Source organism: Benincasa hispida, chromosome 9 (assembly GCF_027475165.1).
Source record: "Benincasa hispida cultivar pf3 chromosome 9, pf3_genome.v1.1, whole genome shotgun sequence".
NCBI classification, from domain to species: domain Eukaryota; kingdom Viridiplantae; phylum Streptophyta; class Magnoliopsida; order Cucurbitales; family Cucurbitaceae; genus Benincasa; species Benincasa hispida.
This window is the reverse complement of record NC_143486.1, coordinates 67,052,918-67,070,435: the sequence shown is the minus strand read 5'-3', so window position 1 is coordinate 67,070,435 and position 17,518 is coordinate 67,052,918. Positions and strand designations below refer to the sequence as shown.

General features: G+C 33.6%; 2 protein-coding genes across 7 annotated transcripts; one reads left to right on the top strand and one right to left on the bottom strand.

Annotated features, from left to right (window-relative positions):
- The first annotated feature begins 7,688 nt into the window (after positions 1–7,688).
- LOC120086186 (TLD-domain containing nucleolar protein) lies at positions 7,689–13,479 on the top strand. Of its 6 annotated transcripts, none has more exons than XM_039042712.2 (9): positions 7,689–8,058; positions 9,715–9,917; positions 10,315–10,926; positions 11,795–11,982; positions 12,131–12,369; positions 12,451–12,650; positions 12,768–12,893; positions 12,988–13,107; positions 13,191–13,479. In XM_039042712.2, exons 2-8 carry the CDS (start codon positions 9,762–9,764, stop codon positions 13,084–13,086), a joined length of 1,620 nt encoding a protein of 539 aa, XP_038898640.1. In that variant the 5' UTR covers positions 7,689–8,058; positions 9,715–9,761; the 3' UTR covers positions 13,087–13,107; positions 13,191–13,479. The 6 variants fall into 6 exon arrangements, with proteins under 6 accessions (XP_038898640.1, XP_038898639.1, XP_038898642.1 ...); XM_090317747.1 differs by having other exon boundaries at positions 7,804–8,058; positions 9,723–9,917; XM_090317746.1 differs by having other exon boundaries at positions 7,842–8,058; positions 9,683–9,917.
- A 356-nt stretch (positions 13,480–13,835) lies between these two features.
- On the bottom strand, positions 13,836–16,902 carry LOC120085105 (39S ribosomal protein). The gene is made up of 2 exons (XM_039040965.2): positions 16,469–16,902; positions 13,836–14,240 (listed from the first exon to the last, which is right to left on the bottom strand). Exons 1-2 carry the CDS (start codon positions 16,823–16,825, stop codon positions 14,214–14,216), a joined length of 384 nt encoding a protein of 127 aa, XP_038896893.1. The 5' UTR covers positions 16,826–16,902; the 3' UTR covers positions 13,836–14,213.
- Between the last annotated feature and the right edge of the window lie 616 nt (positions 16,903–17,518).

The window sequence follows — 17,518 nt, the reverse complement described above, 5'->3', positions numbered from 1 at the left end:
CTGGGCCAATTTACCATTTTGCCCTTGTAGTTTCATCTAACTCCTTAAGTACCGGTGATCCCTCTAATGAACATAAGACATAGTCCTACTATGACTAAGTCCTCTCTTCCAAAGAGAGGCTGTAACCACTATATTCAAGACCCAGAATCAGCTCTTAAAGGGGCAAAGGAAGCAATCTATCTACTTACCCCTGCTTTGGGGATGAAGTGAATTCCATCTTGTGTAACTGAGTTCCCAGCTCCCAAATCAGACAAATCCCTAAAAAGGAGGCTTGTTGAGTTGGCAATTTAGTCACTCTCACCCATACTAATCAAAGGATCACCCTCAAAGACAGGAGTTCCCAAAACACTCAGGATTAAGGTCATGTCACATATGGTCGTTTAGGTGAGATGTAAGTCTCAAGTATCAACGGCGTGATATAAAGAGACTAGTCACCTTGTAGTCCGGTCTTATACAAACTCTTTGTATAGAACACCATCAGCTTTCATGTCTTCACATGAATGGTCATGATCAGACTATCTATAGTAGTTCACAACACTTGTAAGCCTCTACAAAGCGGACCGTATCCGTAATGTCACCAGGATAAGGTATCCCTCCTTTAATCGTTGTACTACAGACCTTTTTAGGCTATTACTTAAGGCATGATTCACTTGTATATCTCATATACATGCTTAAGTTTACATACAATAACCACGAACCTTTGTTTATTGGATATGAGTAAATGCAAAATAAAATAACACTTATTTTATTCATAACAATGTGTATAATGTTTACAAACTACGAAACTCCAGGTTAATTAGGACACCAATCCCAACAATCTCCCACTTGTCCTAATGCCTCGGGAGACTAATGTACAATACATGAAAAATACAAGTACAATATACAATAAATTAGGGCATACTCTATACCCCAGTGTCATCTCCTACTTGTCCTAAACAAGATGTCGCATGTCCCGTAAACCCAGACTCTTCAGATGACCTTCGAACACTTTAGCCGTGAGAGCCTTTGTAAACGGATCAACAATATTGTGCTCCAACGCGATCTTCGTGACTATCACATCATCGCGATGCAAAATCTCCTTGATCAAATGATATTTCCATTTTATATGCTTGCCACAGTCTCGCTGTTATCATAATAAAGAGTGATTGACAAAGACAAATTTAGAACAACATACAAATCTGTAAGGAATTTCCTAAGCCAAATAGCCTCTTTAGCAGCTTCACAAGCAGTTACATATTTTGCTTTCATAGTGGAGTCCGTGATGCATTCTTGCTTCACCACACTATAGCCCCTCCAATCAGAGTGAACACTGACCTCAATGTCGATTTACGAGAATCTCTATTAGTCTGAAAGTCAGAGTCTGTGTATCCTTAAGAATCAAATCCTTATCTCCAAACACGAGCATGTAGTTTCTTATTCTCCGAAAATACTTAAGGATCGTTTTGACCGTTGTACAGTGATCTAATCCTGGATTGGACTGATAATGACTAACAATCCCTATTGCATAGCAAATGTCAGGTATGGTACATAACATTGCATACATTAAACTTCCAACAGCTGAAGCATAGGGAATCCGTCTCATCTCCTCAATTTCTTGAGGTGTCTTAGGACATTGATCCTTAGACAATACAATTCCATGCCTGAAGGGTAATAAAGCCCTCTTGGAATCCTGCATCCTGTACCTGATCAACATTTGATCGTTGTACAATGCCTGTGACAAGGCTAACCTCTTGTTCTTACGATCCCGAGTAATCTTGATCCCTAGAACATACTGCGCCTCTCCCAAATCTTTCATTTAGAATTGGGCGGTTAGCCACTTTTTCCCATAAATAGAAAGCTTTCACGTTCCAGCATTCGATAGAGATTTAGGTAACCCTGCATAACATTAGAAACATGAGTGGTAGCACCAGTATCAAGCTACCAAGTATTAGAAGGTACCTGAATTAGATTTGATTTAAAGCATACAAAAACAAAATGTATACCTATCTTTTCAAACCATTCCTTCATCTTTTGGTAATCAATCTTCTCTTGCCTAGGTTTGTTGCACCAAAAACATTATAGAATCTTAGCAATTTCTCCTTGCCCTTTACCGGGCTACACTTTAAATGGTTGTTTTCCCTTTTCATTTCTTACTTAGAGCTTTGCTGCCACTAGAACCAACGTTTGAATTACTATGATAGGCAAAACTGGCATGGGGAAGTTTGACCTTAAAGTCTTCCCTTTGCCTTGCCTCCTCTTGTATGAGCATGGCCTTAATTTCTAAAAGAGAGAATTTTTCCTTAATTTGGTTACAAGTTCTCCGAAATTGCTTGAAATCATCACCCTGACATCATTTCAGTAGGAATTCAACCAACACTTTCTCACCAAGATCCACATCTAAACTTTTAAGCCAATTGTAGGCGTTCACCATGTGAGTAATGTGTTTTTCCATTGACTAAGCTATAGTGTACTCTCTATTAGATAAATCATTAATAACAACAACAACAACAACAAACTTATCCACAATGTCTGTCATAGTACACTTCTTAATTTCAGTAAAAAATTCCCTCACTTTTTTAGTCTTGGGCTGGGAAGGCTTAATATTAGGCGTTATGCTAAGCTTAAGAAAGCTCATCAAAAGCCTATTCGACCTCTCTCAATTCTCCCACAGTTTCTTGTCGGCCTCCGAACTAGTATCTGTCGATTTAATGGTCTCATCCATATCTAGAACTGAATCGAGTCCCAAAAAGCCAACATTTAGCTTGACATATTTGAACCATTCATCATAATTTTGTCCATTAAATTTAATACCATTGGCAGTCTTATTTGACATATTAGAGACCATGGTAAACATTTACATCTTACATGTAAATTTCTTTGAATTTAAACCACAATTTAGACTATACAATACACCAAAACATTACATTTAAATTCACTTTTGGACTAAATCTAAACACAACCAACAATCATCAATCATGCATCATTCATATAACATATATAAGGTCAATCACTAAGTTAACTTCAATATACAAGTCATCTTCGGATGTACATTATATATTAATTAAACAAAGTTTATAACCTACTTCAAATGTTATTGACCAAGTAAAATCTACCTTTGGGCAACCGTATAACTTCATGTTAATAACTATAAATGTATATCATTCTTAAATGTCATTTATGATGCTATATCAAATAAACATTTATAAAATAATTAAAATCTTTTAATAAACTTTGAGAGGGCCACTTTGGTGACTAACACACTCACTAAAATATTAAAGATTTAAATCATGGTTACAACCAAACACTTCTCTGGTTCATCATTGAAAGAACCACCACAAAATTCTACAAACATTAGAATAATTGTTGTAAAATAATTATTCTCTATGAAATCAATTATAAATAATCAACTTCAATTGAAAAAAAATACCCAAATTCTCATAAACATATATTAGTGATTTTCTAGAACTTGGCCATGATACCAAATGTTGAAATTTGGCAATTTAAATTAAAATGTGGAAGCAATTAACACTAATGAATTCTAATAGGATAATTAAATCAGTCAAGATACATATAATAAAGAAGTGAACACTTACTTGACGATACCACGATGAATATCCAAAATTCTTTAAATCAATGTTCTCCAATCCAATACCGCACATTCTTCAATTTGCCCTCTGATGATATAAGGATTTGTGTAATTCAATGAATTAAACTTTGACTGACAAAGAGTGTGTTATTCTTTTGGAAACAAAAAGCCATGCATAGATTGTGAGAGTCTTACGGAGAAGTTATTTATCACTCATATACACACCACTAACTTAGATAACTACCCACATCCCAAGTAACAACCAATTCGCCCACTACATGAATAACTACCCATGATAACTTAGGTAATTACCCACAAGACAGGTAACTACCAATTTTTCACTACACAATTAAGGATTAATCTTCTATTTTTCCAACTTTACATAATACCACTCAAATTTATAAATTACGCTGTATGGGACGGAGGGATTTACACCCAATAATTGTCTCTTCAATACTATATTAATCATCGCCGTATGTACAATAATAACAATTATCAATGACTTAAATTATATCAATGAATATTAGAAATCAAAATTTCCATCTCCTAAAAGGAAAAAAAGGAGGGAGAGAGAGTACATTTTGTCAATTTTTTTAGTACGGTTCATTTTATCATTTACATTATCACTCATTTGTTTGATTTTTTTTTTAATCTCAATAAAGTAATATTCCAATTATGATTGAATTCTTCCATTAAAAAAAAATCTTAGTTGTTAGTACTAAAAATTGTGCAATAAATCGAGAAAATGAAAATTAAATGAACAATCCAGCTTAGTGTCTAGGAAAATAGTCATGTACTTTGTAATAGGATATATATAAACAAATACAACTCGATGGAAAACTCGTGAATTCAATTATTCACCTCTATATAGTTTAACTAGTTAAGAAAAATAAATTAATACGAATATAACTCATAAAGGAATACAAATTATTCATCCACCACTTAGTCATGTACTTTGTAACATGATATATATACTAAATATAAATTGATTGAAAACTTATGAATTAGTTCAATTATTCACCTCCATATATTGTATAACTTTTTTTTTTTAAAGTTAATTTAAGCATAATTCATTAAAGTACATCTATCATTCCTTTCTAATGAAAAGTTTGAATCATTTGCATTCACATGTTAAAAAAAAGCTCAATTAAGAAAATAATCGTTCAACATTTTTTTCTTAGAGAAACATCCAAAATCTTCTTTCTGTCTGTATTTTTATTTTTTTAAGTAGAACGCCCAAAAAATTTATTTTGTCCAAAGATTTTTGGTATATTTCTAATTGAGTAGAATTTTGAGTCACAATAATCCAAATGAGTTTAGCTCAATAGTATTGATCTCCAAGACGTCGGTGGTTCAATTCCCACCTTACAATTATTGTACTATTTTTTTTAGTAATGGTAGAGCTGATTTTTTTTTCCCCAAAATTTATATAGTTGAAATGTTGTTCCTTTTTATCTTGAAAAATTGCAATGGATTACAAAACAAATTAGGAAAATTGCAACCGTGTGTTTGAAGTTATATATATATATATATATATCAAAATATTCAAATTCTACTTTTGATTGATTTTGTATTCCACTTTTTATTCTTTTAACAAACTTAAAATTATTAGGAATATTAATAAAAAATAGATGTCCATTATTTAGTATCTCAAAGGCATGTGTCACCACTCATATTGTGGATGTGCCTTGTAGTTATTCATGCTTGTTATATATGTAAGTCTACATCCTACTTGCCACTTTACCTATAAATAGTGACATTTGGTGGATCTTAAAATCACATATACATTGATGAGAATTCTATTTCACTAATTTTCATATTATCCAATTTCATGATTTTTTTATTTTATGTTTTTAGTTATTTTATTTTATAATTATAATTATAATTTATTTATTATTTTTATACCCGTTATGTTACTCAATTTCATGACAAAAACGCCTTTTTTCCTAATTTTTCCCGTGCTTTTTCTCCTCTGTTATCTTCACATCTCCAAGTGTTTCTCCTTAACTAATCGCCCTCTTCTTCATAATATTTAATCGCCTGGATCATCTTCTCAACTTCCAAAACAAACATACACAACTTCATTAAGTTTATTGGAGCCGAGCCATTTCAAAGCAGGTTGCTCATCAACCCATGATCATGGATTCTTCTACCGGAAATACCAAGAGCACTTAGAATCATGGAGGATTCTGTTTCTTTTTCAAAGCAAGGCCTCAATTCTCAATAGCAAACTTTTTTTCAACTTTGATTGCGCTATGCCCACACTGATCGAAATTTGAATCTGAAACCTTTTTGTTGTGGCTCTATCTCCACACTTCCACTTCGACCATCGTTTCCCCCGTCCCCCCACGGTTTCATATTTTTGATAGTATACTAGTTTTATGATTTACTTGATATTTTGTAAATCCATCAACTGATCTTGAAGTGTATCAAACATCAATTAGTAATAATATAAAGTAAAATATGAATATATATATTTTACGGATATTTCAAGTATATCAAACATCCAACAATAATTATTTGAACTAAAACATGAGTGTACAATTTTATGAATATTTCACGTTTATCTAGTATATCGCATAACAATCAACGTTTATTTTATAAATATTTCAAATATTCATTTACTAATGTTTCAAGTATATCAGTAGTAGATCAAACAACAATTAGTAACTTATTTTGAAGTAGAGCATGTATGTTTCATCTTATTGATATTCCATGTATTCATTTATTGATATTTCAATGATATCAATAGTAAATTAAATCTGGTCATAATGATCTTTCCGTACAACGACGATCTCAACATTTAATCTCTATATCTTGTTGGTAACATCATTCCAATATTTCCTTACAACGATGTCACTCTGAATTAAGATCAGGCTATGGATATCGCCCAATTTTCGATCTCAACATCTTGTATCAAGTGTATCAAATGTACATAAGTTGTGTATCAAATGTACATAAGTTGTGTATCAAGTGTATCAAGAGGTATCAAATTAACATCAATAATATATCAAACGATATCAGATGTATCGATTGTGTATCAAATGTATCAAGTATGTGTCATCAGGTGTATCTGAATATTTTTTACATTTATCATTTAAAATCATGGACTAGGTTTTTTTTTATATATATATTTTTGTAAAATTGATGGACTGAGGGTCTAATAATAGCAACTTGTTTTTGTCTATTTTGCAAATACACTTTTTACAATTTCTATTTTGCTCAATTTTATGCCAATTTAAAAAATACTTATACTTCTGAATATAGGTATTCATGGGTTGGGTTGGGTTGGGTTGAATTGAAAGACTTTTTAGACCCAACCCAATTGTTCGGGTTGTAAATTTTTTCAACCCAAATAATTATTATTAAAAAATGAACCTAATCCAACTATGGTTGGGTTGGGTTGGTTCGGGTTAATCGGATCATTTATTTAAAATTTTGTTTTAAAAAGAAGCCAAAACATAAATATGTAAAAATCTAATTTAATTATTTTCATGTATTGAATTAAGATTAACAACTCAATTTTAATTTATATAGTGAAAAATTTCTTTCTAAAATGCAAAAAAAAAATACTTTACAGTTGTTGAAAAATAAATTATTAAAAAAAATATTATAATTAAATAAAATTAAAATCAACATATGTATAAATAATTGTGTTATAAGTAATAAAAAATATATTTTAAAGTTAATAATAAATTCGGATTGGTTCAGATTCGTTTGGTTATATTATGTGAACCCATGAACCAACTCAATCCATAAAATTTTCATTTATTTGAATCCAACCCAACCCAAATGAGTTGATAATCCAACCCAAACCGCACTGGTTGGATTGGGTTGATCGATTTTTTCGGATCATTAGATTTTTTGAACACCCCTATTTCTAACGGGAGATAAATATTTTTTTCAAATATTCTTTATAAATTTTCAAAAGGTCATAGATGCTAATAATGTAACATTGCGATTTTTAAAAGTTTAAATTTATTTTTAAACAATGTTGACGGTTTTTACCTGTATATTAACTATAAAGATATTTATTTAATTTAAGAATATTATTAAAAAATTTAGACACTTAGATTCTTAGTAAAATTTTAAAAACAAAACTAAAACTTTTAAAAACATTTTTAAGTGAGCATTAAAAGTGAGCAAAACGCATCGGCGGAAATGTAGGTCAATGTAGAAACCCAGGCCCATAAAACACCCCAGCGTTTTTTCCCTTGTTGAAGTGACACGTAGAATCCAAAAGCCTTACGCGATGCCACGACGTGATCGGCTCTGGTTTACCGGTAACTGAAAAAAGAAAAGAATAAATGAATTTTTATTGAAGGAAGAAACCAGACGCGGTGGTAGATCAGTTGATCCCTTTCGTCCGACGTCGAGTCGTCTGGTCGCCGTTGAAAAAGCCAAGCCATCATTTTAGTCGTTGAACCTAGCATTTGCTTTCGTTTATGGCATCAGAATTAAGATTCGCATAGTGCTCAGTTTATCGCTATCAGGTTTACTTCTCTTACTACTCTAATCCTTCTTCCTTCATTTTCTTTGTATCATATTATTCTTTCTTTACTCAGATACCTGAAATGTGTTGCTCAGTTGAAGTTCAAATTCAGTAATTCTTAACTTTTGTTCGTCTGAGTTTTCTTTATTCTTAATTGAATCCTTGTGGCCAATTCCAAATGTTTTTCTCCACTTCCCTTACCAAATTTTCTGGCTGTTTGAAGAGAGAGTACAATTCTTGTTTTATAATTTTCAATTAACGGTTGTGATGGCTGGTATCATGTTCCAAGGTGGACCTACCTTAAAGCATTCTAAAACGCTAGTGATTTGTTCGTCGAAATGGAAAAACCTTTATGTGACTGAAGGTGAAAAGTAAACAAAAGAATTCTTTATTATTTTTCAGTAAAGTCTAATGAACTCTTGTTATATCCACATGTGCTGAGCTTGCAAATTTAATTCGTCCTCAATATTACGAATTGGACTGTCTGATTGGTTCAAATCGTATATTTTGGCTTTACCGTAACTTGGATTTCCTGTTTTTATACTAAAAAATTTATGACATCTAATATTCTTCGTTTTTATGATGTTGATTTATTTATTTGTATCTATAATGTTTATCCGTGGTCGGCTTTAATTTCTTTTGATGTTAACATGTTGAAATTTTTTTGGTCTTATTCCTTATATTTATTTGTTCTTCTTGTTCTGTTTAAACTGATGTTTCTGTTATTATAATTTGTTAGTTTGTTACTACATACTAGTAATTTGTTTTTCTTCTTAACGTCTGATGATACGGTTGGCATTTTCTAATTGTGAATTCCGATGAAGAGTATCTGTAATAGCCAAATTAATTAGGGATGTTTGTGGATTGTGTCAGTATGTTGATTACGACCACCTTAGTTTACTTCTGGTAGTGAATTAACATCATGATCGGCTGTGGCAGAAATCCAAACGATTCAGGTTAAATCATTGGATTTATGTGGCAAAGATGCAACTTAAGTCTTCCAATCTTATTCTTCCCATATTTATTGCATTCAATGCTTGTCCCATTATGTTTGATTTATAAAACCTTCAATTAATTGATCTATGGACTTTGGTATTATTATGTAATTGAAAGAACATATTGTTTGATGTTAACTGTTGCTGCATATTCTCCATGCCTTCTTTCATTTTTCCCTCAATGAAAGCTTGGCCTTTTATCCCAAAACTAAATAAATAAAATATTGGAGTCTTACTATTTAGCATCTCTTAATTCAGTTGATTTAACACAAAGATGTTGTTTCTATCAAGGAAACGCTGTCCTTAGAAATTTTAGCATTTGACTGAATATTAATGAAGTTATGTTTATACTTACTTTTTCTTTATTGAAATTTTGTTACAAAAGTCAAGATAAGATCTCATGAAGTTTGTTTTTCCGTAAGATGTTTATACTCATCAAATCTTAAAACGAAATGGACTACCTTACTAATATTGAGGACTTTTCCTTCAATATTTTATAATTAGTTTTTTACTCAATTTATCTCTCTCTGCGGAATGTGTTTTTTTCCCCTTTCTGTACCTCTGTTCTGATACCAATATTGTCATACTTTAAATTGTTGCTACTTTATTTACAATTGTTCATCAAACTAGTTTTGATGATTCAATTCCTGAAAATCATACAGAAAAATAGGCAGGTACATTGTTTCATTTCCAATATTGTTGAGTGACAATGGGAGCATCAACATCAACGGAGAAAAAGGTTCCTGATGACCAAAAAGAGGCTGAAGCCTTGGCAGCTTCAACGGGAGCACTTCCTCAGCTTCAGAGTGCATTCTCTAAGCTGGCAAATCCTCAAACTAATGCAATCCCTTTCGAATCCTTACAGGCAATTTTCTAAACTATTTTTTAAGAGCTATATTGGTTAACTCGTAAATGTAAAATTATTACTTTGTTGGTTTGAGATCATTGTTCATAATTTCAATGGTTTTAAGAGGGAGCCAATTTTAATTATGTTGAAAAAGAGAGAGATCAATCCATGAGAATTTATGGAAAAAATCAACGAAAAGAACTTCGAAAAAATGGTCACCTATGCATGATTTTTTGCACTGAGTTCTGCTACAAACCATCAAATGGTTTTCCAAAACACTCCCAAACCTTCTATAGATTTTTGAACTTGAAGAACATGAACACAGTTAGTTGAATAGGCCACATTGAGATCTGATTTTCGTTTATTTGTTCATTCTTCATGTTTGCTATCTTTCTAACATGTAGTTTGGTTTCAGAAATGTTTCTTTTTAGGTTATGAAAACCGAACTCAAGAAACATCTGCAGTGCCTGAATCCTTTCAGGCCATCCTAGATCATGTGGGTTTAACAATTGCCGAACTGTTCTTCATTCCTGAGGAAGGAGGAGTTACCTGGGTTGAATTTCTTAAGGGCTACAACAAATGTTGTGGAAAAATATCTGCATCTGTGTTGCTTAATACATTAATTAGGGTATTTGATGCTACAATGGTAAAGGTGGGATTCCCTCCAAAATTGGAGTTTACATCCTATGAGGATGAATTTAAGATGAGTGGTTTCCTTCTTCCCGGTGATGTGCTTATGCTTTTTTTGACGTGTTGGGCTATGTTTTGGGATTCTAGTACTTTCAAAGCCTTAGGTTCAAATTCAAATTTATTTTTGCCAGATATCAATAATCTGGTGCTGTCTTCAGTGATATCTTGTGCTGAGGTTGGTAATACCGTAAACATTTGGGATTGCGATATCTTAGGTTTGGCCATTGAAGTACCCATAGAAAAGTTTCTTTCTTGGGCAGTGAAAACTGTTCCAAGTCTTCCAGATGGACTCTCAGGATTTGTACATGCAAGAATTCTTCAAGCTCCCAGTCGAGAGGTAATTGATTCGTCTTTCTTTTGATAACTTTACATCTGCTTTAAATCCATAGGCTGGCACTCTGAAGTATACATTTCTTTACTAGGTGGATATATAGGGTGTCTGATTGAAGTGCCTTTAGATCTGCGATATCTCCGTAAAATTATCTGCAGAGGTGTTCTTGCATTGAGATGAGTATGAACTTATTGTCTAAGGAAGTGGCAATCAACTAAATATCAAATATCATTTAATCAGTACTGTTATCTAATAAATTTGCTATTCTTTAACATTTCTCTTGTAGAGATTGAATATGATTATTGGGTAACTAAAAAAGGGACCAATTCCCTTGAACATAGAACTGTGTTTATCGGCCGATATTTATTTATTGCATTTTTATTTATGGAATATTTATATGAGGTCTTCTCTTAGAATGTAGTTCCTGGCTGATTGGAAGTGTTATTTCAGTACTCTTGTTATGATGACGTGGGATCCAGTTGGTTATTATTCTTTGATGAGTCAAAGATGTTAGCACATAGTTGGGCTTACAATCTAGGTCCAGTCTCTCTTGAATGAACTTTGGTGTTATTCTTCTATATTATAAAGACCTTCCTTTAATATTCTCAAGTTAGACGTGATGCTCATTCTTAGGTCATATTTTATGTGTAGGTCCTTAGAGTTTGATGCAATTGTGTTCTTAGGTTATATGTTATTACTTATTAGCACGTGGATTTAGGTTAATGTTTCATGATGAGTTATAGAACGTATCTGGTATATATTCTTTTCTATATTTTGAGAAAGGATACTATTAAGCCTTGTGTCTTTGAAACAAGTTATTTTTCTTATTGAGGACACTAGTGGACCTTCCCTTTTTCTGGTTGGTCAATGGCAGGATGGAGTGAAGTCATCAAGTTCATCAGCTGTCGATATTGACTCACCTGAGACATCGAATTCTTTTGTTCTCAGCCGTGGAACAGCGTGGGCAGTTTCCCTTACACAAAGAGGTGGCATAAGGGAGGAGATAACAAAAATATGTTTTTTGATCAGTGGGGATGGAAATTATGAGAACTTACTTTATAGGTTTGTATCGGAGTCTTCCATAGCTTGTCCTTGTACTAATAGTTAATACTTTGTTGAACCTTTCTTTTCTCGTTGATGGTTTTCAGAATGCATGTCACATGTGTATGATGTTGGTTATTGATGTATTTATACACTTTATGTATTGTAGGTCGTCACTTCATGGGAGAGGCTTGAATAGATTCTGGTCCAATGTCGAAGGTTACCAGGGTCCTTTGTTTGTGGTTGTTCATGCCGTATCTGGAGACACTCGTGATGGTTGCACCAACGAATTGAAATGGACTGTCGGTGTACTGACATTCCAGGGTTTTGAAAATAGGGATCTGTTCTATGGAAGCAGAGGAAATATCTATGCTCTTAGTCCAGTTTTCGATGTATATTCACCGACTGGTAGGACGATGTGGTTGAGGTTCTTGTAGGTTCTCTTATTTGCCAAATATTTGTTAGCTTACTTCAAATGATTGTTTACAGGGAAGGAAAAGAACTTTGTCTATAGCCACTTGCATCCCTCTGCAAGGGTTTATGAACCACATCCAAAGCCGGTTGGAATTGCATTTGGGGGAAGTATGGGAAATGAGAGAATATTTATTGATGAAGATTTTGCCAGAGTTACCGTTCGCCATCACGTGGTTGACAAAACTTACCAGCCTGGTCCTCTCTTCCCAGGTCAGGTAGGAATAATACACGTTCTATCGATAGTTTGAAGATGACATATTCAAGTTCATGCATATTCTTTAAAGCAGCATGCTACTTACCAATTTTCAATTTATTATCTAAATAAAATCCAGGGGTTCCTCCCTGTCGAAGCTTCCATTTTAGAAGTGGAAGTTTGGGGATTTGGCGGCTCCAGGGCTAAGGAAATACAAAATTCCTACAAAAAGAGAGAGGAACTTTTCACTGAGCAAAGAAGAAAGGTAAATGAGTAATCGATTAATGGTGATATTCTATTTCTTTTAAGGAGCTGAATATTGAATTTAGAATCCATTTGCTTTGTGGAAATCTTTGTAGGTTGATTTGAAAACATTTGCAAGTTGGGAAGATTCACCGGAGAAGATGATGCTAGACATGATGTCGGACCCAAATGCTGTTCGAAGAGAAGACCGTTAGAAAATGATGAGATGACATGATGTAAATGAGTAATCGAGTAATGGTGATATTCTATTTCTTTTAAGGAGCTGAATATTCAATTTAGAATGTGGAAATCTTTGTAGGTTGATTTGAAAACATTTGCAAGTGAAGATTCACCGGAGAAGATGATGATAGACATGATGTCGGACCCAAATGCTCTGTTTGACGAGAAGACCGTTAGAAAATGATGAGATGACATGTTTTTTCCCCCTCATTACGAATGGTCAATGCTGTGTGTACATTTGTCGGTATAGCTTAAATGGATGGTGGCAGTACAAAATTCTATGAACTGCAAACTATATACAGTGTCTAATGTTTCTGTTGTCTATTTTCTCCATGATATATACTTGGCCCTGAGGGGCAGTATGGTCACCTGGCTCGTGTCCATTGCCATAGAATAATGTTCTTCATGGCGAAATTATTCAGCGTTTGTGTTTAGCATTTTTAAAGGTGTAATAAGTTTTTGGGAAATTTGCAATGATCAATTAGATATAAATCTAAACATTAATTTCGTCAAGAGACAGCATCAGAAGTTGGAGCCATACGTAGGTTTTATATCGTTGCAACATCAACCAATTTCCTCGTAAATGTTGGGAAAGAATTTTCAATATTTTTTAAAATATGAAACTTGGGGAAAATTTTCTAGTATTATGGGAGACTTGTCTTTGTTTATACAGAAAATTTGTATCAACAAATATCTTCTAATGTAAGTGGATTTTAAACTAATATTAGGGGAATTCACACTATGTCACAATAAATGGGGAGATGGTAAAGAGAACGTGTTTCATACTACAACCTAAATGGAAAATTCTAATTTTTATGGGACTTGGGGTATCTGGAATTGACTGCGCAACAAATCCTACCAGTGCAAATTTCAAATTCGTTATAACGTATTGGTAACATCCACAGACCACATTTGGAACCTGATGTGGAATTCTTCGACTCTAAGAAGACGAGACTAAAAAAATCCCTATGGAATTTAGAACGGAAAACATCTCAGTCCTGTTCCTACTCCACGGAAATTGATTCTATTGTCGACAGCCCAAGGTTATGAAAATAGTATCCACCCTTCCAATCTATCCGTGATTTGATCAACTGTGACAAAGTTACTGCTTGTCTTCTGCTTTTCTAGGCTGCAAAAACAAGAAATACACCAAACTTAAGACAATTACATGAAACTCAAATGCAGTAAAGGGGCATCTATGCCAGTCATCCAAAAAAAAATGACTCGAAAAATGAATGTTAAGTTCATAAAAACATATCTATAATCAAACTTTGGCGTAAAAGTACACATGCGGAGAAACTTGTGAAATACTTCTCAATTACCCAGAAGCATGACAAACTTACCACAATCTTAGATATTACTTGAAGCCTCAGACAACAATTGATTGAACATTTTTGAACTCTTTACAACTACAGATTGCTTGGGGATTCCAAAATCAAGTCAAAAATAAATTTGCAATATACGCTTCGTGTTTTACCATAAGATTCGATGGCCTGATGAAATTTTGCAGACTGGGGACATATATTGTATTCAATAATGTGGCTGAGTATTGTACTGGTAAAACTTTTCCTGGTTACTTGAGCATCTATTGGGCCATGGGTTCTCTTCTATTATACAACAACTCAGTTGCTATATGACTTCTGATTAAAATTTTGCTTATTGGAATTAGTACCATGGTACTTGTTCTAGCATCCCATACAACACCACAAGGTTAGATGATCCAGTATGAGAGAGAGTGTTGCTTAAATAATAAGAATGTAATGAAACTGAATTACTTGAAAGAAGGTTAACTAACAGTCCTCTTTTGCCTATGTGCTGATTTGGTTCAAGGGTAGATGGTGCGACTTCATTCTACAAACATGCTCTTGAAAACTATGACACAAGCGGGGTAACACAAATTGCGTTTTTAAACAGATCTAATACAGAAGACCACAGTCAGTAAAAAAGAGAGGGAAAAATAGAAGCAGCACCCGCACATTTGGGTATTTGTGTCTTAGGAGTTAGGACCAACTTACACTCACTAACTATCCTCACCGAACAATCTACATTTAATTGCCAAAGTAACTTATAATATGTTAAATCTTAGTTATGTCACCAACATGGATTGAATCAATCCTCTCTAAGCCCTTAGTCCTTTACTATTTAAATGGCTCTAGCTCTTCTTGACTACTAGACCGACCTAGGGGATTTACTTACTTAAATGAGGCCTAAGGAAAAGAAATTTAAACTGTATAACTCAAGGTACTTATTAAAAGACCAGAAGCCAAATCAAACCAGCTTGCCTGGTACTTAATAAAAAACATCTCTTGAAAAAAAAAAAACCCATCAAAGCAGAATCTTCTAAACTGGCCATATCAATGATTAGTATGAGAATGACGACTTGCTCCTTAAGCTTTAAAGGATAGAAGAATAATCAAAAGGTGGCTAGATGGAGAAATTCAAAAGGCCAGCCTTCAATAATCCACTAAAAAAATTCGTGCATAGGCTCATCCATAAAGGCCTCATAAAAACCACGGCTAAATTCGACAAAATTGGAATAATTGCTTCAATTCCCTTGAACCAATACATTAAATAATTGAAACAACCAACAACTCTTCATTGCATGGATCCTAAATAAAATGAGAGACCTTTCTAATGAAACTTCATTACTAAATTCAACTACCACCAAGATAAACACAACAATTAATCCGAGAAGACTTTTCACAACCACACCAATCAAACCAAGAAAACTCTTCGAATTCCAAACTGGAAGCACCAAAATCGGCCATGGCCAATAACAAGCAACCTTTCATCTGCCAATCAGGTCTTTCTTTTTTAGCCCAAAAAAAAAATAAAAAAATCTCATTAAATCTAACTTTTAGACAAACCGAAAGCCCCCAAAATTAAAATCTTCTTCGACAAGACTGAAGCCAAAACAGACCTCAAGTAATATTGCATCCAAACCTCTTCACCTACTGCTTCCTTTGAACTCCATAAAGATTCGATAGAAGTAAAAGTAAATCAAAATAATAATAATCTATATGTCTAGATCAAGTTCAGGGCATGCTTGATAAATACACATGCTGTAACACTGAATTCTCAAATGCTAGGACGGTTCGCAAAATAAATGCCAAAAACATAGTTCTTGCGAAGTAAACTAGAAACACTGGGTATTCTTAAATTAGCTTGAAACGCAATAAAATTAAAAATAAAAATTTCACAGTTAAAAAAAAATAATGTTAAAAGCAGAAAGTTAATAATACTCTTCGTGCCCCTATATTGTTCGACAAAATGCCACAGATAGTACTAAAACGAAACGAAACTCAGGCAGAAGAGGGCAAAGAAACGTTCACAGTAAGGGAGAAGAAGAAGACGAACCTTGATACCGGAAAGGGGCTGCTTGAGCTCCTCATCGGGAATGATAACTGGCCAAGTTTCCCCAGCTTCTCGGAACATTTGCTCGGTCTCAAGGAGTTGGCCCTTTTCAAGAATCATATTCCTGATTGTTTGAGCAGGAGTAGAGGTAGCGTCAAACACCTCTTCAACTCCATTGACGAAGGTGACGGCGATCTGGGGCGGGTGGTCGTCGGTTCGGCGCTTGACGATCAATTGGCAAGCGGGGTTGGATTCCTTGGCCTTGCGAGCATTACACTGCGCCAAGAATTCCATGCAAGACGCTAAGCGTGGATCGAGGGCATTGAATTCGATCTTCACTTTAGACAGGAACTTCAACATCGCTGCTTATTCCTTTCCCCTCAACCTTCGAACAAAAATGATTGGGGCCTGCGAGAAGAAGACGATTAAGCTCTAGGTTGTTGAGGTTTTTGACCAAACGGTGCGTTTTGAGAGATTAATTGAAGGCAGATACTTTTCCATTTTTACCCCTTTAACTTGTATAGTTTTACATTTTTAACCTAAACTGTCAATTTTATGAACTTAAAAACTCCAAATATCACCTATGTCCAATTTGCACCAAATTTAAACCATATGCTAAGCTTATAGAAAGGGGTGTAAAAAATATTCACTCATATATAATAAGTTATGAAATACAATTTATAGAATTTAACCGGATACAATATTAGAGTTAGTTTTAATTGAAACTTGTAACTTCATATAGAGATATTTAATGCTTGATTTTGTCCATTGATCAAATTTAATTTTTGGTAAAACTTTTTTTTTTTTTGGATTTTTTTTTGACAAAAACTTGATTTTTGTTAAATGAATGAATTTTTTACATTAGGTTAAACTAACCTATTAAATGATGTCATTGGGAGCTTAGTTTAATAAAAAATCATATATAAAATTATGGTGAACTTTTTCACATTTTTCTATTACAATTGGGGGTAGGGGACCAAAGTGAACATAACTCAATTGATATACGAGTATGCTAATAACCTAAAAGTTTGTGGCTCGAATTTACTGCTCATA

What these genes read in the sequence shown, in the direction of transcription:
- LOC120086186 (XM_039042712.2), top strand. Translation starts at nt 9,762, where the DNA reads ATGGGAGCATCAACATCAACGGAGAAAAAGGTTCCTGATGACCAAAAA. An exon ending in TCCCTTTCGAATCCTTACAG is followed by an intron (nt 9,918 to 10,314) that starts GCAATTTTCTAA and finishes GTTTGGTTTCAG; the next exon opens with AAATGTTTCTTTTTAGGTTA. An exon ending in TTCAAGCTCCCAGTCGAGAG is followed by an intron (nt 10,927 to 11,794) that starts GTAATTGATTCG and finishes GGTCAATGGCAG; the next exon opens with GATGGAGTGAAGTCATCAAG.
- LOC120085105 (XM_039040965.2), bottom strand. Translation starts at nt 16,825, where the DNA reads ATGTTGAAGTTCCTGTCTAAAGTGAAGATCGAATTCAATGCCCTCGAT. An exon ending in AGCCCCTTTCCGGTATCAAG is followed by an intron (nt 14,241 to 16,468) that starts GTTCGTCTTCTT and finishes TTGTTTTTGCAG; the next exon opens with CCTAGAAAAGCAGAAGACAA.